At 58.0% G+C, this 21,510-nt stretch overlaps 2 protein-coding genes across 2 annotated transcripts in view; one reads left to right on the top strand and one right to left on the bottom strand.

The window, feature by feature from the left end:
- Positions 1-9,096, top strand: part of PPP1R37 (protein phosphatase 1, regulatory subunit 37) — a 42,512-nt gene extending 33,416 nt beyond the window's left edge. The window contains exons 2-12 of the mRNA XM_006871345.1: positions 2,885-2,982; positions 4,221-4,266; positions 4,433-4,533; positions 5,146-5,265; positions 5,647-5,797; positions 5,923-6,078; positions 6,341-6,453; positions 7,590-7,731; positions 7,827-7,993; positions 8,072-8,798; positions 9,014-9,096. Of these exons, the coding sequence (XP_006871407.1) occupies positions 2,885-2,982; positions 4,221-4,266; positions 4,433-4,533; positions 5,146-5,265; positions 5,647-5,797; positions 5,923-6,078; positions 6,341-6,453; positions 7,590-7,731; positions 7,827-7,993; positions 8,072-8,798; positions 9,014-9,096 (1,904 nt within the window). The remainder of the gene's footprint in view (positions 1-2,884; positions 2,983-4,220; positions 4,267-4,432; positions 4,534-5,145; positions 5,266-5,646; positions 5,798-5,922; positions 6,079-6,340; positions 6,454-7,589; positions 7,732-7,826; positions 7,994-8,071; positions 8,799-9,013) is intronic.
- A 3,869-nt stretch (positions 9,097-12,965) lies between these two features.
- On the bottom strand, positions 12,966-20,975 carry NKPD1 (NTPase, KAP family P-loop domain containing 1). Its single transcript, XM_006871478.1, has 8 exons — positions 20,967-20,975; positions 20,882-20,910; positions 20,035-20,265; positions 19,670-19,814; positions 19,041-19,164; positions 17,813-18,238; positions 15,435-15,566; positions 12,966-14,845 (listed from the first exon to the last, which is right to left on the bottom strand). Exons 1-8 carry the CDS (start codon positions 20,973-20,975, stop codon positions 12,966-12,968), a joined length of 2,976 nt encoding a protein of 991 aa, XP_006871540.1.
- Positions 20,976-21,510: the final 535 nt, after the last annotated feature.

The following is a 21,510-nucleotide window of genomic DNA, read 5'->3' as shown; positions in this document are numbered from 1 at the left end:
CACATGGGGCAGCCATTGTGGAAACATTGGCAGTTTCTTCAGAAGTTAAACAGAATACCCATGAACAAAACCTAAACACGCTACTGTTGACTTGGTTCCAACTCAGCGCAATTCTATACAGAGTTCCTAAGACTGTCAGCCTTTACAGGGGCAGACAGCCTCATCTTTCTCCCACGGCACTGCTGGTGGACTTCACCTTAGGGGAGCGCCCCAACACCTAACCCACAGCACCACCAGACCTCCTGGAGGAGAACCGAAGGAGCCAGCTCTTTCTCTCCACGTATGCACCCAAGAGACCTGAAGGCAGGACCTGTGTGCACAATAGCCCTAAAGTGAACTCAGCCTCAGTGTCCACCCCGGAAGAACGGAGAAACAAGATGTGCTGTGTGGATATATGAGGGGGCTTCCAAATGGTGGAAAATTGTCTTTCATTTCATTTTTGCATAAAATTGAAGCCCCCTCATATATACTCACAGTGGGATTATGGGGGGACCTTAAGCATATGAGGTTAAGTGACCGTGTATGGTCCCCACATCTGTGAGACACCCAGAAGCAGTCCGTTGAGAAACAAGTTGACTGTAGGTTGCCAGGGCCTGGGGAAGAGCATTAGTGTTTTAGGGGCATTGAGGTTCTCTTTGGAATGGTGACAAACTGCTGGAAATAGTCCTGAGACTGTCATTAACGTCACCGAATTATCCACTTAAAGTGGTTGAGGTGGCAGGGGTTTTATTTTTTGGTGTTTCTTTTTTGTGCGTTTTACTGTAACAACAACAACAAATGTGAACCCCTTGTCGCTGAGTGGATCCCACTGCAGAGCTCCTTCTGGGGGTTTCTGAGACTCTAAGTCGTTTTAGTAGGCATTCTCGTCTTTCTCCAGTGGAGCTGCTGGTGGATTTGTACCACTGACCTGGCGATTGGCAGTCCAGTGCTTATCCTTCAGCTCTACCGTAATAAGATGGAAAACACCAAGACTCCTGCACACCGGCTCTGGTGCTGGGAGTGGCCGCGGAGGAGGAGGCCTGCTCAGCGGAGCTTTCCATCCCTGCCAGCTTAGGGGGCACAGAGGGCACATCTGTGTGACTCTTTCCCAATCCCTTGAGGCTGACTTGGCCTGGAGAGGTGGTGCTGCATCCCCCTTCTGGAGGGGCCAGGGCTGGCCAGGGCCAAGGCCTAGGGTGAGCTCTCCTATGGGTGAGGGAGTCTGAGACCCAGCTGATGGGTGCCTTTCTCTCAGTCCAGTCCCTGCCAGGCCAAGAGCCTCGGCACCTCTCCTATACCCGCCAGACAGGCCTCACCTAGGGCTTAGGAGATGGGCTCCCAGGGATGAGGGCCCCACAGTGCCTGGTCCTGTGCCCTCCAGTGGCTCCTAGTCGAGTGGGGGAGGCACCTGTGCGGGGAGTAACCTTATGCCGTTTCCCCCTGGTGGCTCAGTGGCTAAGGTTGCCCAGCTGCTTGGCATGAGAAAGATGTGGCAGTCAGCTTCCATTAAGATTCCAGCTTAGAACCCTCTAGGCCAGTTCTCTTGTCCTGCTGGTCCCTCTGAGGGGGCATTGCCTGGGGGACAGCAGGGTTTGATTGACACATGATCTCTCAGGCTGTGGGAACATGTCTGAGTAGTGGGGAACATCTACAGTCTGCAGTAACTGTCAGGTGATGGGACATTGCTAGCGATACCAAAGCCATGGGATCTCCATCGCTCTCTCTGCCTGTATTAATAAGAAGGAATGTTAAATTGCAATTAGTGAGGAAAAGGTCATTTTTCCCCATTCAAGCTCACCACCCTTTGATGGTTGATGAGTTTCCTGGTCCCTGAACCTCATTTCACATCGTTTGGTTGGACTTCTTGAGTCTGTCCCACTCCTGTCCCCATGGGAGCTTGGTGGGGAGGGAACCCTAAGGCTGCAGGATGGGCGGCAGACACCTGGGATCCCTTGTGCTTCTCCCAGGCCCCTTAGCCCATGAGGAGATGAGAGCAAGAAGACATAGGGCCTGGACTTTGGGGAGGCTCTGGGGCCTCCCTCAATCTCTTTCCTCCAGCCCCACCTGACAGGTCCCAGAGGGTCAGGCAGGTGGGTCCAGCCCCGCTAACTCAGCCCTGCATTGTAGAGTTCAATGCTAGACTCCTCCCTACCAACCACATGGTCCCAGGTGCTGGCTCAGGCCCTCTATCTCCTCCCCCCGGGCATAGGCTACGGCTTGAGGAAATAGAAGGGGGCTACCAAGGACCTATGTGCCTGCCCCCCCAGTGTTGTTTGTATACTCTATGTTCCCCCTAAGATGGCCACAAGGCCAGATACAACCATGACCCTGTCTTCCTGCTAAAATCCAAGCTCTCATAGTCCCAAACTACAAACAGGGGCCAGGACTTGTTGAGTTTGGGGTGCAGCCCTTTATTTCTTCTTTGAGCCTCTGGCCTTTGTCCCTAGTTCAGGGACCTAACCATGACTAGCCACTGGTGGCAGAGGATGTTTGACTGTCCAGGTGCCTGGAGAGCAGCAGGGAGTCCGAGAGACACGGATGCTGAGGCCACTTGGGTGCACAGTTGAGACTGAGCAGGCTCCCCACTCCACGAAATTGCCTGTGACCTGAGGCAGGGCACTTCCAACAAGGCTGGACAGGATACAGGCTCCCCTAAAGTCACACTGGCTCCCCCTGCCTGCCCTCCTCGGACTTCCAGCCCAGCAGGGAGAGCAGCTGAAGAATAGAGAAGTCAGGGATGTGTCATGCTGGGGACTCTTTGTAAGAGGGTGCAGCTGGCTTGGGGCAGGGGTACCAGGGAGATCTTTTCCATGGCGCAGTGGACAGGTCCAGGGTGGGTGGTATGATGGGGAGTTGAGGTGGGATGGGAGGTGGGAAATCACAGCCCCGCCTTCTGTACCCACAGCCCAAAACGTGACCGTGGACGAGGTCATCGGTGCCTACAAGCAGGCTTGTCAGAAGCTGAACTGCAGGCAGATTCCTAAGCTCCTCCGGCAGCTCCAGGTAGCTCCACTCCCCAGCCTGGCCCCCCAGACAGGGTGATGGTCGGTGTCTGAGCGCACCTGTTACAGACAGTGCAGCATGCAAATCCTTCCCATGGTGGCCCCTATAGTCAGGGTCTTCATTAATGTCGCATGGACTCCAACTTCTATGAGGACAATGGAGAACTGTCCCACAGGGTTTCCAAGGATGTCAGACTTTATGGACTGGCTTATTTTTCTCCCACGGAACGGCTGGTGGTTCAGTGGGTTTGAAGTGCTGACCTTTTGTAAACAGCTGAGGCTTTCTACTCCCGTAAAGATTTACACCCTCGGAAACCCTGTACAGGGTCGCTATGGGTCGGACCCGACTCGATGGCACTTCACAACAAGCATTACATAATCTATAAAGTCAGAAACTCAGATGGTCTCTAATCACAGGGGGAAAACCCCCTGTCTATGGGAAATAGACTATTTGTGCTTAGAATTCTTCATTACAAAAATAGTATACATTCACATTTTCAAAAAGTAAAAGCCACTTTTCCTCTCCTGCCCCTGAACCCTAGCTTCTACAAGTCCTCTCAGAGCAGGTTGTCTCATCTCCAGAGGGGCCCTGACCCAGGGTCCTTGTCCACTTTTATCCAAATAGGGTCTTGTCACACTTGCAGCATACTTGTCCCCCACACTGCCTTAGTGCCTTCCTCTCTGTAGGATTTGTTCCAGAATATTCCAAGGTTGCTCCTTCCCAGGGTCATTCTTCCCTCAGCACCTGAGTGACACAGAGCACTTGCTCTAGGCCTGACCATACCTTTCTGTAAGGGATTCCAAAAGGGGCGTTGCCAGATCTAGGAGAAGACCCTTATTGTGGCAGCCAGGGGTAGGGGCCCAGGAGCAAACCAGGCGTGGGCCCTCTCTTCTTCATTTGTCACCGGGTTCATTGCAGCACCCGCCCTGGCCTTCATGTATAAGAATTACAGAGGCTGGACCTGGAAGGGGGCTGGGTGCGCCCAGAGGTACGAGTGGCTGGAAGGTGTCTGTGACCAGGACTCTGAGCAGGCCTGACACACGCTGCTCCACACCCACTCTCTTGAGGCCCTGCATCCTGGGGCCTAGCCAGTAGAATTGCCTCTCAACCTTGATCCAGGCCCCTATGGTCACCCCCCAAAATACAACTTAACCTCAGAAGTAGTAGAGAGCCAGGATGGGCGGTCAGGCCACTGGGGGATCTGCCTGCCTTCACCACTGTCCACTCTTGTCCCTCAGGAGTTCTCGGACCTTGGGCACCGTATCGACTGTCTGGACCTGAAAGGTATGTGTCTGGCCGGTGCTGGGCCCTGGGTGGGGGACCTCAGCAAGGTGCAGCAAGCCCAGGACAACTGATGGGAGCCAGACTCACGCAGGCATGCAGGCGAGGGCCCTGGCTCGGTGCCCCAGACTGCAGAGGCAGGGGCTAGGGGCTGCTCTGTCTCATCCAGGTGAGAGGCTTGACTACAAGGCCTGCGAGGCCCTGGAGGAGGTCTTCAAGAGGCTGCAGTTCAAGGTCGTGGACCTGGAGCAGACAAGCCTGGATGAAGATGTGAGTCCGCCCACTCCCTGAACCTCCTGACCCCTGGAGGCTTGGGGGGGGAGTATTTGCAGGAGGAAAGGATCCTCTTGGACAGAGTTTGGGGATGGAACAGAGGCAGGGCCTCTTAAAGGTCACGATACCAGAGTGGATGGAGGAGACCCCAAAGGCCAGAAAGGGGAAGCATGTGCAAAGAGGGGAGAGATGCAGAGAGCCCATCCTGGGGACAGCAGCGCCTGTAGGGGGAGCTAAAGAGATCCTCTGGGAGCAGCCTCCTCAGGCTTTGAGGCCCCCAGGATCCCTGGGTTAGAAGGGAGCAGACGGCCCAGTGGGAGGACCCAAAGGCCCAGGGACAGTAGTAACCTGGTCTGGTCACATACATAGCACATCTGCCCGGACCACTCTGAATGGCAGGTGACAGAAAATAGGCATCAACAAAGGAGTCCAGGAGGCCAGGGGCTGTGGGTGCAGCTGGCTCTGGCTCTGGCCTTTCCACTTCACCTCCAGGGGAAGGTGCCTCGTCTGCATTCACCCCCCCCCCCCCCCAGGACCCTGTATGTGCTCACTGAGCTCCCTCAGGACAAACTTCAGAGGAGGCTGAGCCCCCCTCTTGTATGCCCACAGGGTGCATCAGCCCTTTTTGACATGATCGAGTACTACGAGTCAGCCACCCACCTCAACATCTCCTTCAACAAGCACATCGGCACTCGCGGCTGGCAGGCTGCTGCCCACATGATGCGAAAGGTGGAGCTGCTATCCCCGGGTACCCAGACCTGAGGTCCCATCACATGAGCCTTGGGGCATTGGCTCTCAGGACTCTGAGTCCCAGCTTCTGGGCTAGTGGGAAGCAGTGGGTTTGGGGAGAGAGCTGTTTTCTCCTCCTTACTCCTGTGGCAAGAAGAGGTGTCCTGTCCCCTCGAGCCTCCCTCAGCCCCCTCTTTTTGTAAGCATCTGTTCCCTTCCCCTTCACTGACAGAGGTGCCTGGTCTAAGACAGAATGGGACAATCCACCCCTAGGACCCCCACCAATGTCCCCAGAATCAAACTAGAGGACCCCTGTCATCCTGCTGACCTCTGGGGTGCAAGGGGGCCTGACTCAGCCTCTCCCCTCCTCCTGCCCCCCAGACCAGCTGCCTTCAGTACCTGGATGCCCGCAACACGCCCCTACTGGACCACTCGGCACCGTTTGTGGCCCGCGCCCTGCGCATCCGTAGCAGCCTGGCTGTGCTGCACCTAGAAAATGCCAGCCTATCAGGGCGGCCCCTCATGCTGCTCGGTGAGCGTGGGTGGCTGGCTGGGCGAATGTGTGCGTGTCTGTATGTTGTGTGGCCCCTTGGACAGGACCTCCAGGGAATGACCGAGTGACTTGCCCATCACTGTGCCTCCCTCCACCCCTGGCAGCCACCGCTCTGAAGATGAACATGAACCTACGGGAGCTGTACCTGGCCGACAACAAGCTGAATGGCCTGCAGGACTCGGCCCAGTTGGGCAACCTGCTCAAGTTCAACTGCTCCCTGCAGATCTTGGACCTGCGCAACAACCACGTGCTGGACTCAGGTGGCTGGGCAGTGCTGGGGGCACAGTGAAGACCCCATCCAGCTCCCTAGGGCTCACAGTCTAGTGGGAGAGACAGCAATCAGGACTGGGGCTACAGGAACTCTCCAGGTTCCCAGCCAGGGATCTGGGGGGCCTGAGCAAGGCCACATACCACCCTTGCTGGGCCCAGTCAATCCCACACCCGTGTCCTCTGGAGACGCTCCCAATTGGACCTGGGGAAGCCTGTGGACCTCGCAGGGCCTCATCAGCATTGTCTCCCCAGGTTTGGCCTACATCTGTGAGGGCCTCAAGGAGCAGAGGAAGGGGCTGCTGACCCTGGTGCTGTGGAACAACCAGCTCACACACACAGGCATGGCCTTCCTGGGTATGACCCTGGTGAGTGCTGGGAGCTGGCAGGTGGGCCACACCCCTTCACCCCCCCGCCCTTCTGTACGTCCTGGGACCCTCTGCACTTACCAGCACTGTGCTTGGCATTCAGCTTCTCCACCATGCTTCTCTTCAAGAGACTGGCCTGCCTTTTGTTGTTTGCTTGTGATGTATATGAAGGTTTACAGTGCAGTTAGAGTTCCGATCCAGCAGTTTCTCACAAGGTGTTCAGTGATACCAGTGTGGGGACGGTCCTGTTCTCCTCACTTCTGTCCTGGGGCTTCTGTTTCCATTCATCTCCTTTGCCTGCCTCCTTCTCATCTTTGTTTTACTTACTGACAGTTTGCTTTCAAACAAGGGATTTTGTACAGACCCACAGGGTCGCTATGGGTCGGAACCGACTCGACGGCACTTAACAACAACAACAATAGTACTGATGGGTGATAGTCATCATTTTTTGAGCCAACCTGTTACCCTCAGGGAGGGGTTCAGTTCGAGGATTAAGTTTCTCCGGGCAATAGTCTCAGAGGGTCCTCAAATCTCAACCTGTCCAGTAAGTTTGGTGTTTTTTGGAATATAGTCCTGGTGTGGCACTATAGGATAAGCACTGAACTGGCAACTGCAAGGTAGGCAGTCCAAACCCACCAGCTAGTCTTTGGAAACAGTTTCTGTGAGTTGGAACCAATCCCATGGCACTATGACAACAAGCAACTACTTTTCTGTGTTTTTTGCATCCAGTGTGATAGGCTAATTAATAATGGTGTTTTTAGAAGCCTGCAGGGACTTGTAAATCTAATGTTCTGTGTTGTATGTGTAGCAAGCCAGTGGCGCTTCCAGGGTACACCCACAGTTGGTATCCAGATGAAGACTTGGTATGGGACATATGGGGGTACCAGGTGCAGCTTTACAGGCCAGGCAGCGGGAGGGCCCAGAGCTGTGGGTCAGGGATTTCAGAGCACACCCCAGGATTGGGAGCTTTGTAGGCCTGCAGTAGGGCAGGAACCCCAGCATTCCAGACTCGGGCCGGCTGAGGAAGAAAATCAAAAGTTTGCCTCTTGTTCTGACGCTTTTCATCTTCTTCTTGTGGGCCTTTCCTCCACACTCGGGGTCCCTCACTGTCTCCCATTCTGCCCTCCCACTACCAGCCACACACTCAGAGTTTGGAGACGCTGAACCTGGGCCACAACCCCATTGGGAACGAGGGTGTACGAAACCTCAAGAATGGGCTTATCAGCAACCGCAGCGTGCTGCGTCTCGGCCTGGCCTCCACCAAGCTCACGTGTGAAGGTGAGGGGGCGGTGGGGGGGGGATTGGGAGGCAGGCTGGAGGGGATGGCCGACTGGGCATGGGGCCCATGGCCAGCCCTGCGGTCCCCCTCCCAGGCGCGGTGGCTGTGGCGGAGTTCATCGCCGAGAGCCCCCGCCTCCTCAGACTGGACCTTCGGGAGAACGAGATCAAGACGGGCGGGCTCATGGCGCTGTCCTTGGCCCTCAAGGTAAACCACTCCCTGCTGCGCTTGGACCTCGACCGCGAGCCCAAGAAGGAGGCGGTGAGTGGGCTCCCCTGGGGGCTGGGGGCTGCGGGAAGACCATCAAGACCCCTACTAGCCAGGCCCTCCCGCCCCCAGGTGAAGAGCTTCATTGAGACGCAGAAGGCCCTGCTGGCCGAGATCCAGAACTGCTGTAAGCGTAACTTTGTGCTGGCGCGGGAGCGAGAGGAGAAGGAGCAGAGACTGCAGCTGTCGGCCTCCATGCCCGAGATCACCGTCACTGAGCCCCAGCCTGAGCAGGAGCCGGGCGACGAGCCTGCCAGCCCGGGGGAGGAGGCCGCCACTGAGGCGCAGGAGAATGGGGCCCCGGAGCCTGGACCCCAGCTGGACTCAGACTCAGACTCTGAGGACGGGGAGCCGGAGGAGGCTGCCGGCGACCAGAGCCCCTCCGCCCCCTGCCCTGTCCTGGTGCCCCCCACGGACTCTCTGGGTCCTGGGGACAGGACCCCCTCAGGCAGCCCCTCCTCCCCCACGGAGCAGCGCATCTCCGTGTCCAGCCCGGGCCGGGGCCACAAGGTGTTTGTGGTGACCCGGGTAGAGAGTCCACCTGAGAGGGCAGAGCCCCCCGCCCCCTCCACACCCCTCTCCCCTGCCAGCCCCCCCTCTCCACCTGCTGCTCCCACCCCACCACCAGCTGAGGCCATCAGCAGCCAGGACCCAGGGGCGTCTGAGCCTCCACCACAGCCAGGGTCACCACTAGGGCCGCTGCTGCCCAACGGCCTCAAGCTGGAGTTTGCCCTCACTCTGCCCCCGGAGCTGCCCCCGGGGCCTGAGACCAAGGGGGGCAGCTGTGGCCTGGAGCATGGTGAGAGGGGCTCCTGGGGCAGGGCGAGGAGGGGATCCAGGTGGGGGGTCTGCCTGGATGGGACAGTGCTTCCATCCCCACAACTGGAGCTACCCCCCCAGTCCCCAACAGAACTGAGCCCCCCCTCTCCCCAACAGAACTGAGCCCCCCTCTCCCCACACAGAGCTGAGCCCCCCTCTCCCCACACAGAGCTGAACCCCCCTCTCCCCACACAGAGCTGAGCTGTTCTAAGAACGAGAAGGAGCTGGAGGAGCTGCTTCTGGAAGCCAGTCAGGAATCTGGTCAGGAGACACTGTGACACCATCCCCACAACTGGAGCTACCCCCCCAGTCCCCAACAGAACTGAGCCCCCCTCTCCCTCACAGAGCTGAGCCCCCCTCTCCCCACACAGAGCTGAGCCCCCCTCTCCCCACACAGAGCTGAGCCCCCCTCTCCCCACACAGAGCTGAGCTGTTCTAAGAACGAGAAGGAGCTGGAGGAGCTGCTTCTGGAAGCCAGTCAGGAATCTGGTCAGGAGACACTGTGACACTTTAGGTGAGGGGAGGGTCTGGGTGTCCCCAAGTGGACTCTCCCCACTCTCCACTCTGGCCCTGACCTTTCTTCCTCATCTCTTCTGAAGTACCTTTTTCCGGTCGGTCTTCGAGAAGCTGAGGCCCGAGCCATGAGAACCTGCTCACCCTCACCCCAGCCTTCCTGAGGCCCAGGACGCCAGGGATGGGAGGCTGTCCCAAGGGCCGCTCCCCCACAGCCACACTCCAGGGTGCAGGAGTTACAAGGAGCGGCCCCTACTGAAGCACTTCTATTTATGTGTCCAGCCGCCCAGCCCTGGGAGGAGGAGGAGCAACCCGGGCCGGGCTCCAGTCCTGTCCGGAGGCCTGTCCCGCCCAGTGCCCTCCTTGGTGGTGGGACCGCTCGGCTCTGGCCCCGGCCCCGGCGCCGGCCCCAGAGGATGGTGGCGGTGGTGGTGGAGTTGGGTGGCACAGCCTGGCCGGGGGGCGGGCTGGTGGGCAGACGGGCGGGCGGGGGCATTGCCGAGGAGCAGAGCTTGGTTTCTTCAGTGCAATAAATCTATCAGGGAGCTGGGGCAAGGCCCCTGGAGGCTGTGCCCCGAGAAGCACTACAAGGGGGAGGGCAAGGGGGGGACTGCTCCTGCTGGTCCAACTCTGTTCACATCTTTTCTAATAAACCAGAGCTGGGTTCACCGTCCTCCTGCTTGCCTGCTGATTCAACCCAGCAATGATCCCCAGAAGAAAATGACCACACACCCCTGGCCAGGCTCCATGCATCATTTCCTCAAGGGAAAGCGCCCCAAGTATTTTCCTGTCCCAGGTCTAGGCTCTCAGTCACAGATACAACTTGACGTGGTAACAATTGGCATTCAGGCAGACAGATGGCTTGATCCCCCAGTGGGGAGCCCATGGCATCCGCCTGCCCCCGTTCCAACCTGTGCCTACGATGCTCTGGGTAACTGAAGCAGAAGATGGCCCACAGGAGGGGCAAGGCCTTTGCTGCCCACCTTCAGCCCCTGTGATAAACATCTGTTCTGTTTAGGCCATTGTAGTCGCTCCTGTCACTTGCTGCTCCATGTCTTCAAGCTCTGCAGGACTCCTTTTAGGAGTAGCCTGCAGTGGGGCTGTGGGGGTGGCAGCAGCATGTGAGGCTTAAGTAGGAGGAAGCCGTGAAAACTGCCATGAGTTTGCCCAAGGCGCTGAGAAGCCGCAGTCCAGTGCCAGGTTGGGCTCTCCGTACCTATCAGGAACCTAAACCTCAGTGGGGCTTCCAGCCCTCAGCAGCAAAGGGAATTCAGTCTACCTGCCCCTTGTGTGGTACCTAGACTTCTCAGCTCCCAGTCCTGTTACTAGTCATGTCCTGCTCTTGTTGATGCAATGTACAGGGGACTCTGCATTACAGCTTTTCTAGGAGCAGCTGACTTCCTGGGGTCTTGGGTTTGGGGCTAGAGCAACCCTTGCCCTGTTTGTATTTGCTTTCTGCAAGGTGTAGCGCTGTGGGTTAATGTACTGGACTGCAAAGGCTATTTGAACCACAAAGTCACAGGTTCAAACTCACCAGCTGCTCCTTGGAAACCCTATACAGGGTCACTGTGGGTCAGAACTGACTCAATGACACTCAACAAGAGCCTTCAGTCACAGGTATCCTTGGGTAGCACAATCAGTTAAGCACTGAACTACAGGTCAGCAGTTCAGACCTACCAAGCGCCACCTCAGAAGAAAGACCTGGTAATCATCTAAAAGGGTCACCACTTTGAAAATCCTGTGGAGGGAAAGTCTACCAACCTACTTGGAGACAGCATGACCGTTGAAATCAACCCCACTGCATGTGGCCTCCCACCAACCAGCTATATGGCCCTGGGTGTATTGTGTGTTGGTAGCGTATGCAGAAGACACAGCCTGCTGCTAAACTGGGTGTCATGGGGGCGGGGGGGGCACCACATTTCTACCCTGTTACGACAGCAACAGCCCAGGACCCTCATCTCGATGGGAGAGCTCCACACTGCAGATGTGGCATCTGGGCCACACCAGGCATTCTCACATGCTGGCTTTATTTCTTTCCAGGGCTTACAAAGTCCCCAAAAACTTTCTCATGGGCAGCAATCTGACTACTGCTTGATTCCACCTCCTGTTGGCCACCCCCTTCTCACTGGGGACTCCTCAGTCTGGTTCCCAGTTTCCAGCCAAGTCCACATTTCAGTGTCTATCTCATGCAGCACCCCATTCCTGGTACCAATCTGTGTTTCACCTGGATTCTAGCTGATAAAAGGGAGACTTAGTTCCTCTAGCTCTAGCTCCAGGGAAGGGAGGTCCATCGGCTCCAGTAGCCCAGCCACAGATAACACTGCCCATGTCTGAGGATGTCACCCAGCAGGCTTGGCTTATCCCACCAACTGAGCCATGATGTCCTTGTTAGGTGCCAACTCACAGAGCCCATGCACAATAAAACCAACACTTCCTGGTTTCACACCATCCTCACACTCGCTTGAGCCCATTGTTGGAGCCATTGGGCCAGTCCATCTCATTGAGGACCTTGTCTTCCAGGGACTGAAAAAAACAGCACTTCTGTCCCCACAGCTTCTATGACAATGAATGATAGGGCTAGCTGGCTGTGCACTATGTGCACTGTGGCCCAGGAAGCTGGGACTAAGGAATACAAGGCCTGAAGGGGGGCACCTTAGTACACAAACCTTGGATCCCCATGGGACTGTCCCTACTGCCCTGGCTCTGAAGTCACGCCCTCACCTTCTTTCTAGTCGCATGTTATGTTCAGCATTGGTAGCCTTCCCCACCAAAAAAATTATAGGTCCAGACACTGAATAATGAAGAAGCATTCTGATAGACACCATGAGTGTCATTGACAACTCCATGGTCACCCTCCTGTCTGGCTCTTGTGTCCTGCAAGTTCTCCCATCTCTGCCCCTCAACATCCCTATCCTCAGTTCCCGTCTAAGGGCTGACAACAACCCGTGGCCCTTGGGGGCGGTAAGGCAGGCCAGGACAGTTATTTCTGTGGGGGAGGTCAGGCCACACACACACCCCACTGATTGAGGTGCCAGTGAGGCCTAATTATACCAGTAGGGTGAGGGTGGGGCAGCCTGCTGAGGTCACCGGGGACACTACCCTTGGAAATGCCAGAGCTCTGCCTGCCCATGGAGGGACTGGCTAGGGTGTGGGGACAACGACCTAGATTCCCTGAGGCCTGGGTGATCTCTATCACCTGAGTCAACCCAGCCTCCTCTGTCCCCTGCCTCTGTAACCTCGCCCACCACCCCCGCAGCTCCCCATTCACCAGGGATGCCTGTGACGAGGCTACCTGCCTGCAGCTTCTCAGGTGGGACCAAACAGGGCAGTCCTATTCTAGTCTCATTAAACGGGCCAATACCAAAGCATACAGACCAGCCCGGGCTTTGCACAACTTCATTTATTGCACTTGAACCCTTAGTTTCTCACTAGTCCTGAACTTGGTCTCGGACACTGCCCACGGCTCTGTAGGGAATGTGGCGGTCACATTCTGGACTCCTTACAGTGGACCCTGATCCTTGCACCATCTTGGGTCCCCTTTGGCCTCATCTGGGCTGACAGGAGATGCTGCCCCTGGTGCTTGGAGCCCTTCATTCAAAATCATTGGAGCTGGGTTCCCCGGAAGGTAGAGTGCTTAGGCTAGGGGTCTAGACTTGCCCCCTTTGGCACAGTCCTGGGGTGAGCGGGTGTTGCTGGCATGCCCAGAGGCGTGTCCTGCGTTGTGTCCAGGTGGGGGTGATGCGGAGGTATGATTAGCTCTGTTGGTATGGCCTGACGGGGGCACCCCAGCAGCGGTGGTGGCTCTGTTGGCGGCTCCGTTGGTGGCGTGGGCAGTATCCCGTGCAGGAGACCTGGGCGGGCTGGGAGGCTTCAGTGTCCTAACAGCCCGAATGAGGCCCATGCGGCGGCGAATAGAGTGGTCCAGGTTGACCGTGCATCGCAGCAGGCTCTGTGCCTCGGCTACCGTAAAGGGGAAGTCGGCGCCTAGGAAGCGCTCGAAGAGCTCCGGGTCGCCATCCAGGTCGAGCACATTCTGCAACTCTTTGGTCATGGTGTGCAGCTCGCGGCTGTTGTCGCAGAACACGTCCCAGAGGCGCGCGCGTCCCTCGGGGGCGCCCCCAACCTGCTGCCTGTCCTCCAAACACTGAAGCACCCAACTGAGGCGACATGGCCACTGGTTAGCTAGCACGACCCAAGCTACGGCCTGGCGCGGCGTGGGCCCCCCAAAGTCGCCCTGCAGCTGCTGCTGCTGTAGCAGGCGCACGGTAATGGGCACGGTGTTGACGATGCGCCGCATGGACACCACGTTGTCGGGCACAAACTCGTAAAGGCAGTCGCGCTCGTCGTGCAGGCACAAGAGCGCCTCCTGAATACGGCGCGCCGCCTCGGCATCAATGCGGCTCTGGGCGCGCTCAGCGCCCGCTTGCATCTCAACAGCCAACAGCTGCGCGCCCTCGGCGCCATCCACACCGCTCTGGGCCGCGCCAGGCAGCCGCAGCTTGCGCGTAATCTCGCGATAGAGTAGGTCATCGCGGCTTTGCACAGCGTCGTGCAGAAACTGCAGCTTAGTGCGGCGGCCCATGATGGGTACCGAGAAGGGCAGTGTGACCGTGCGGTTGAGGAAGAGGTAGCCATTGTCAGCCGTGCCCTTCATGTTCCCCGCGTTCTCCAGGCAGGCGGCCAGGATGCTGGGGTCCACCACCAAGATGAAGATGAAGGGCGCGTGGCTGTCGGACAACAGTGTGTTGATGGCGTTGAGTACGCCCACCACGCGCTCGGGGTAGCACGTGTCCAGCCCGGTGACCTCGAGGACGACGCGCAGTCGGCGCCGCTGGTAGATCTCCAGGAAGCACAGGAAGTCGGTGAGCAGCTCCACCTCCTTCTTCACCTCGCACATGAAGCCCAGCTGACTGCCGAACTTCTCGCGCGACACCAGCCGCTCGATCTTCTTGCGCTGGCTCACGAACAGATGCTTGCCCACCGAGTACACGGCCATGAGCAGCCCCGAGCCCGACAACGTGGTGGCTGCGCCACCAAACACTTTGAGCAAGCTGCCACTGGCGCCTGCGTGACCCGGCGCGTGGCCGCCCAGGGACAGGTAGAGTAGGCCCACGCCCAGGCAGAGCGCCGCCAGCAGCGCCACCAACGCCAGGCACACACGGCGCCGGCAGTGCCACTCGCGCTGGCAGAAGTCCGGCGATGTGGCCGGCTTATTGCCCAGCACCGAGTACACGCTGAAGGGCAGCGCGCCGTAGTGATGGCGGATGCCCTCGCACAGCGTTGTCACCAGGCCGGCCCACAGCTTGTCGGTGCCCGCATACTGCCAGGCGCTGAAGCGGATGAAGAGGAACTGCACGTTCTTGCGCCGCAGGTGCACCTCGGTGATGAGGGGCTGCAGGAATACCAGGTACCATAGCAGCTGCGGGAAGCCCCAACCACTCACCTGCCGTGGCCGCCAGCGCACGCGCTGCAGCTCCTCGAACTCGCGCTGCGTCGCCTCCTGCTGCATCAGCGCTGTGGGGAGGAGGGGCGAGAGACGTGTGAGTGGAAGGGAAGGGGCCCTCAGGAGCCTGGGAGCTGGACTGGAGGCGAGTTTCACCTCCTGACTTGGACCTCAGGGGGCCAGGGGTGGGCAGAAGTAGAGCCCCCCCTCCCCCCCAAGAGAAGAGAGGTCAAGGAAGGAGAATGAGGGAGACCCAAGGCGGAGCTAGGGGCGGGGGGGGGGGGGGGGGCGGGAGGCGGGCCGGGAAGTCTGGAGAGGAGATGGGAAGGCTCTAAGAGAGGGGGACTCAAAGGTTCCAAGGGTCAAAGAGTAAATGAGATGAGGAAGCAGGGAAACGTTAAGCAGCCTGGGGAAAGCCTGGGTGAGGAACCTGGACTTTCTCCCTAGGGCATGGGGAGCCAATGAGGACTTTTGAGCAAGGGAGGAGCTGAGCAAGATGTGTATTTCAAAAAAATTCCTTGGAGTCAGTTGGCAAAAGACAGGTTGGAGGGGAGAAAGCAGGGGCCTGGGGCAAGGGGAGTCAGTGCTGAGATGGGGTGGCAAGGCTGGGGGCAAGCGGGTCAGGGGCCTGGCTTCCCACCCCTCCCCCAAGATTCTCACAGGTGATCTTGTCTAGCATCATGTGCAGGCGGCAGCCGAAGGGGGCATAGAAACCCACAGTCACAGGGACAGGCACGTGGCACAGGGTCTTGGCCAAGCAGCTGCAGTAGACGTCATCCTCTGTCATAATGTCTGGGGGCCGGAGTGGGGGTTGGGGAGGGGAAACCGAGTCAGTGAAGCTGACCCGCCACCACCTTCCTCCCCATCTGCCCTCTGCAGCGCCCACTTTCAGCCCTTCCCTACACCATCAGCACCCTGTGCCCTGACTTGTTGAGGTGATTTGAGCCAAACCCTCAGATGAGGGCTTTCTGTGGTCAGGTCTGCTCCTTGGGGCTCCACAGAGGTCTTCCAGTCAGAGGCAGGGGGGCTGGACTCCCCTAGCCTGGCTCAGAGGCCTGTGGGAATTTGGTTGCCCTGGCCCTTGTCCATCAAGCTTGACCAGCAGCCTAGCTTGGCCACAAGTTCCTAGGCATCACATTCCAGCTCATAAAGTGCTCACTGTCAGCTCCTGCTTCCTCTCCTGGCTCAGGCATGGATGTGACCCGAGGACCCCAGGCTCCTCTCTGCTTCGAATCCGCACCTCACCCCACCCTCGTACAGTGACCCACAATTGTCTTCTCTCCCATCCCATAATTTCAATTCATCCATCTGCCCTGAGCCTATGCCTGGACAGTCCCACATCCGAGTCTTGGCCACTTTTTTTCTGTATATCCTGGCAAAAGGGACCGCCTCTGTCCCTGCCCCCCAGGACTGGGACAGAGAGGCTGGGGATCCAAAAAGCCCACTGCCAGTGATGTGATTCTGACTCACAGCGACTCCATAGGACAGCATAGAATTGCCCCATGGAGTTTCCAAGATGGTACATCTTTACAGAAGTAACTACTGCATCTTTCTCCAGAGGACTGTGGCTAGCAGCCCGATGCTAACCAAAAGCCCTCAGTGAATGCCTCAATCTTGGATGGCTATGAAGGGTGCAGATCCTGGTTGGTGTCCTGGCTCTATGGGGCTTTCACAGAAGCCTGGTGTACTGGGGCATTCCCCAAAGAGGTAAGGTACCAGGCCCAAAGGCTCTGCAGGATGGCAGGAGGAAGACAAGGACAGGGTGGATCTGAGCCTGTGCTTCCCTGTTTGTGCAATGGGCATCGTGACCAAGAGGATCCAGAAAAATGACATGGACATGTCCTGGGAGCCTGACCCAACCCTGATCTGAGTTCCTGCTCAGCCATTGTTCTCCTTTCAAAACAGGCCTAGAGACAGACGAGCCTGGTGGCAGCCACCACCTCAGCTTGCCATTCTTCCTAATTCTGCACGTTGTCAGTCACTGTCTCACTGAGTGGGGCTTCCACCCTCACTTTCAACTGTCCCCTCTCCTGTTAGATCCACAGGCAACTGGTGCTCCTCTTGGGTCCCAGCCTCCCAAGGCTGCCCCCTTCGCTCAGGGTTACAGTCACATCCTTGCCCTGGATGACTGCCGCCTAATGCCCTCTCTGGTCTCACTGTGTCCCCTGAAGCCACACTGATCTTCTGGGCTGCCCCATACACACCATGCCTGCTCCCCCAGTCTGTGTTTGCTGACCACACTGCCCAGAAGAGACTCCAGAGAGTGGCCTGGATCCTATTCAGATGTCTCCTTAGGACTTCGCATGGAATGAATGAGTAGATGGGGGAGTGAGTGAGAAAATGAATGAGGGGATGAATGAAAGGGTAAATGAATGAGTGAGTGAGAGAACTAATGACTGAGCGGATAAATTAATAAAGAGAATGGATGAGTTCATGAATGAATGGAGCTTGCAAATGAATGAGTGGATGAATGAATGGGTACATGAATGAATGAGTGAAGGAATTAGTGAATGAATGGGTGTATGAGAGAAGGAATGAATGATGAATGAATGTGTGAGAGTGAATGAGTGTGACTATAAAAGCCTTACACGAGTGGATGAATGAATGGACTTCAACCATACTGCTTCCCCACTCACTCCCTACCTCTTGCTGCCGCTCCATACTTGCCCTGGGTCCCCTCACCAGAGCTGCCCAACAAGCTGGCATTGGCACCCTATCCCATGTGCCCCTGTTGCCTGCCAGGCTAGGGGGAGGCAGGGCTGTGAAGAGAGAGCAGAGCAGAAAGAGGCCTTCACCACGCTCAGGCAGTCCTTCAGGGCCAGCAGCAGACTGGGCCCGGAAGCCTTAGATCCCACAGCTGAGGCAGAGGCGAGGGTGACCAGGACCAGGACGGAGTGCTACCCTGAGAGCCAGGGCCAGGGGCCTGAGCGCACGCCTAGGAGGGCAGACCTAAGGCACTAGCCACGGAGCAAGAGGCCCAGATACGCAGCAAGGTGGCAGAGCTGGGGACTGAGCCTCCTTAGGGCCTGGGTTAGCACCGGAGCTGTAGGAGGTGAAGGGGCCGCAGGCTGCTGGGGCAGGCAGGGGCCGGGCTTCTGTGGGCTGGCTGGGCTCCAGGAGAATGCCGGCTGCTGCGGGTGGGGCTGGGCCGCTGCTGACCATGGCGGGTGCGCTGGTAGGTGAGGTGGTGGGTGAAGTGATGGGCGCGGGGGGCGGCTGGGGGACGCTGGCGGCTGCAGGCAGTCCCCTCCGGGCCCCATGGATGGGGCAGAGCCGCTGCCGCAGGGGGCTGGGGGGTGAGGGCTGCGGCTGCTGCGGGACAAGGGGCCGGGGCCACCAACGCCAGCCACCGTTGCCCCCCCGTGGGCCATGGTAAGCCAGCTGCCAGCGGGCCTGGGGGGTCAACTGACTGGGCCTGTGGGCTTGAGGGGCTGCTGAGTCATGGTGCCATTGGTGACGGGATCCTGAAAGGAAGGAAGTGTGATGACTGGGCCTGGGTCCCTGAGAGGGGTAGAGAGGCACACTGGCATGAACCAGTCTTCAGATGGAGCATGTTGAGGGCACCTGAGGCCCAGAAGGATCCGGATGGCAAGTAAGGAGAGAGGAAATAGGTCAAGGGGAGCCGTGCCATCCCAGGGGTGGTGGGATGGGGTATCAGGAGAGAAGAGGTGAAGGGGCATCAGCTCCTACTCCCCTAGATTCCGGTGCCTATAGGGGGCCCCCAAGGAGGCACTCAGAGGAGTCCATGGTGAGCTGGCCATTTAGAGGGAACAGGCCAGGTGCAAAGAAGGGATGGGTGGACCTACACCCAGGCCAGGCCAGCAAGGAGGTTGCTGGCCTGGGATGTGTAAGTCCCAGGTCCGAGGGAGGAGGCTGAATCAGCTATAATGGGTGATAATTGCCCCCCTCCCCATACCCCTCCCAACCTGGGCAGGCCAAGTTGCAGCTGCACTGGAAGCTGACCCCTACTCATTCCTGTGCACATAGGGCTAAGGGCACCTCCAGATGTTCCCACTAGGTGGAAGCTTAGGGATGAGGGGGACTTCCCACACTGGGGAAAGGAGAAGGCCAAGGGGTCCTCCCAGGACGGGCTCCCATCTTGGCCCCTTTAGGTCTTGGGGCTCCTCTCTAGGCCCCACTCTGTGGACACCCCTGGGGAGTGATAGTGACCTCTCTCCTGGGGCCTGAGGTGCCCATTTCATTCCACAGTTCCCACTCACAGGCCTCTTTCCTGCTCTGACCACCCCCCCACAACTGAACCCCTACCTCTCTGGTACCCCAACTCCGGGTCCATGAAGTAGCCCTCAGCCGGGACACGGGGAGGCAGGGCACCCTTGGCAAAATGGACCTGGTATTGCTGCATGGTGGTGACTCTGGGCTTCAGGAGATCCTGGTGGGGGGGGGGGGCAGGTGGAAAAGGGAGGGGATGGCTCAGCAGGAGACAGCAGTGGTGATGGAGATGGGTCCCTGCCCCACTCCCAGGACAGTTCTGTGTGCCCTTGCCCTTGGGCAGGTGAGAAATCCCATCACCCCAACATCCTGAAACACTTTAGGGGGATGTCAGATGCTGTTTGGAGTTTGAGGACCCAAAGAGGAGGGGGAGGGGCTAGGAAGCCAATTTAGCGGGTGGGTGAGTTTCCCTTGGGCTGGGTGTTTGGGCGCCCCTAGGGGAAGAGGGTTGAGCAGCTCTGGTTTGGGAATGGGTGTGCTAGCAAAATTAAAGAAAAGCCCTCTGGACTTTTCATCTCCTTAGCTATAAAATGAGGTTAACCTGTGTGTGCAGGAGCCCTGGTAAGTCGTTCAAATCTACCAGCTGCTCCTTGGCAGAAAGATGTTCTGGCAAAGACTTAAAGCCTCCGAAACCCTACACAGGGTTGCTATGAGTTGGAACCTACTCTACTCCTCAGCACACCACTACCGCCAGTGTTGAGGGAGGAGCGCTGTGGGTGGCGGGAGGCCTGAAGCCTCTGTGGGCAAGAGTTAGGGAGCAGGCGAGCAACTGGGGATACCTGACATTCAGAACTGGGTTCATTTGGGGGTCTGGAGGGACGGAGGTGCCTGGAGAGGGAAGGGAATCAGGGCATCCGGTTTACGGGAAGGTTCAGCATAGGGTGTCCCGGGGTAGAGTTGAAGGAGAGAAAGATGCTGGCGGATGAGTGGGACAGTGGCCAGGACCTGGGAAGCCCAGGGTTTGGGCTCACTTTGGGTCAGATGTGCGGCTCCCACCCACTGCCTCCCCCAGCCCGGGGATCCCCCGTACCTGACGGCGGCCTCTCGGCCCCAGCTCCCTGTCCGGCGGCCAAGCTGCTTTACCAGCTCCTGTGACTTAAAGGCTGTGAGTCTCCGGAGCTGCCTGACCGGTTTGCCTGCCCCAGACCCGGCCCATCGCAGTGCCCGCCCACCTGTCCCTTGCTCTCGAGGACTTTGTACGGAGTACGGGATGGATGTGACATCGATCTCTCCCAGAGCCAGAGGTCTTAGTCCCTTCTGCCTGGGGACCAGGCAACAGAAAAACCTAGGGTTAGATACCACTTGTGCTCCGGCCCTGCTGGGTCATCTTAGGCAGGTGACTTCACCTCTCTGAGGCTCAACTTCCTCATTACTGAGTGGACCAGCGCCAGCACCTTCCTCTCATGGTTGTCAGGAGTCAGGGACAAGAGGCTAAGGTCAGAACTATGACAGCCACTAGCGGGTAGGCCCCACTGACCCACTTATTACTTGAAATGCCTGACAGAACATTCCTCCCCTGTACGTCTCCACATGCCACCCCTGCAAGGAGGCTGACCTGGGGCTGGCACTCGACAGCCCCTCCTTCATCCCACAGCCTTTTGAGGATGCTGTATGCCCATTCTGGAGATGTGGAGACTGAGACTCTGAGACCCAGAGTAGCTCACCCCAGGTCCAACAGGAGCAGAGTGGGGATTGGAAAGTGGGCAGTGACTTCGGCTCCCAGACTCTCTACAGATGTCTTCCTGAGAGGAGGGTCAGCAGGGACTGGACAAGGGGATGCTGGTAGTTGGTGGTCTACTGCCACTCAGGATTGGGTGAGGATGAGTGAATCAGAGATGGGATGGACGGGAACACCCTCCCCCGCTTCTAGAACCCACCTAGCCTGCAGCACATCCCCTGGGGTGACCTGTGAGACCAAATGCTGCCCCTATGGCTGAGTCAGCCCTCAGACTCCACTCTCACTTTCCGCATCCTTTCGGTCCTTTCTCCCCAAGGATGAACCACCAGGTCCACTAGGGCACCCCCACCTGGCAACGTTGAGTGTGGAGTGACCCACCATCATCTCTAAGGGCTACTGAAGGCAGAGTTCACCCCATGGGCTGAGGAGCTCCAAGTCACTAAAGAAACATACCTGAGCTTGAGAGCCAGGCCCTGGGCAGTACCAACACCAGGAGGAGGGACCCGGAGGAAGCCTGCAACTTAAAGAGGTCACCAGGACAGGACAGGACAGGAAGGTGTCTCCATGGAGACTGTTTAGGACTTAGGAGGAACACCAAGGACAAGTGACTAACTGCCTGGGAGTGTTGTTAGGGGTGCAGTGGCTGGGCTGCTGCTGGATGTGTAGGAGTCTGGGAGTAGGCCTGAGGGTTAAGCAGGTGCCAGGAAAAACAGCAGGTGCAAAGGGGCAGGAATGGCAACCACAGGGCTCGGCAGTCCGGCAACAGAGCAGACTGGGCGCAGGAGCTGGGACTCCACAGTGAGCCTGAGGAGACCCCCACTGGGAGTG

The sequence above is a fragment of the Chrysochloris asiatica genome, unplaced genomic scaffold (assembly GCF_000296735.1).
Source record: "Chrysochloris asiatica unplaced genomic scaffold, ChrAsi1.0 scaffold00168, whole genome shotgun sequence".
Classification (NCBI taxonomy): domain Eukaryota; kingdom Metazoa; phylum Chordata; class Mammalia; order Afrosoricida; family Chrysochloridae; genus Chrysochloris; species Chrysochloris asiatica.
This window is presented reverse-complemented; position numbering and strand designations above follow the sequence as displayed.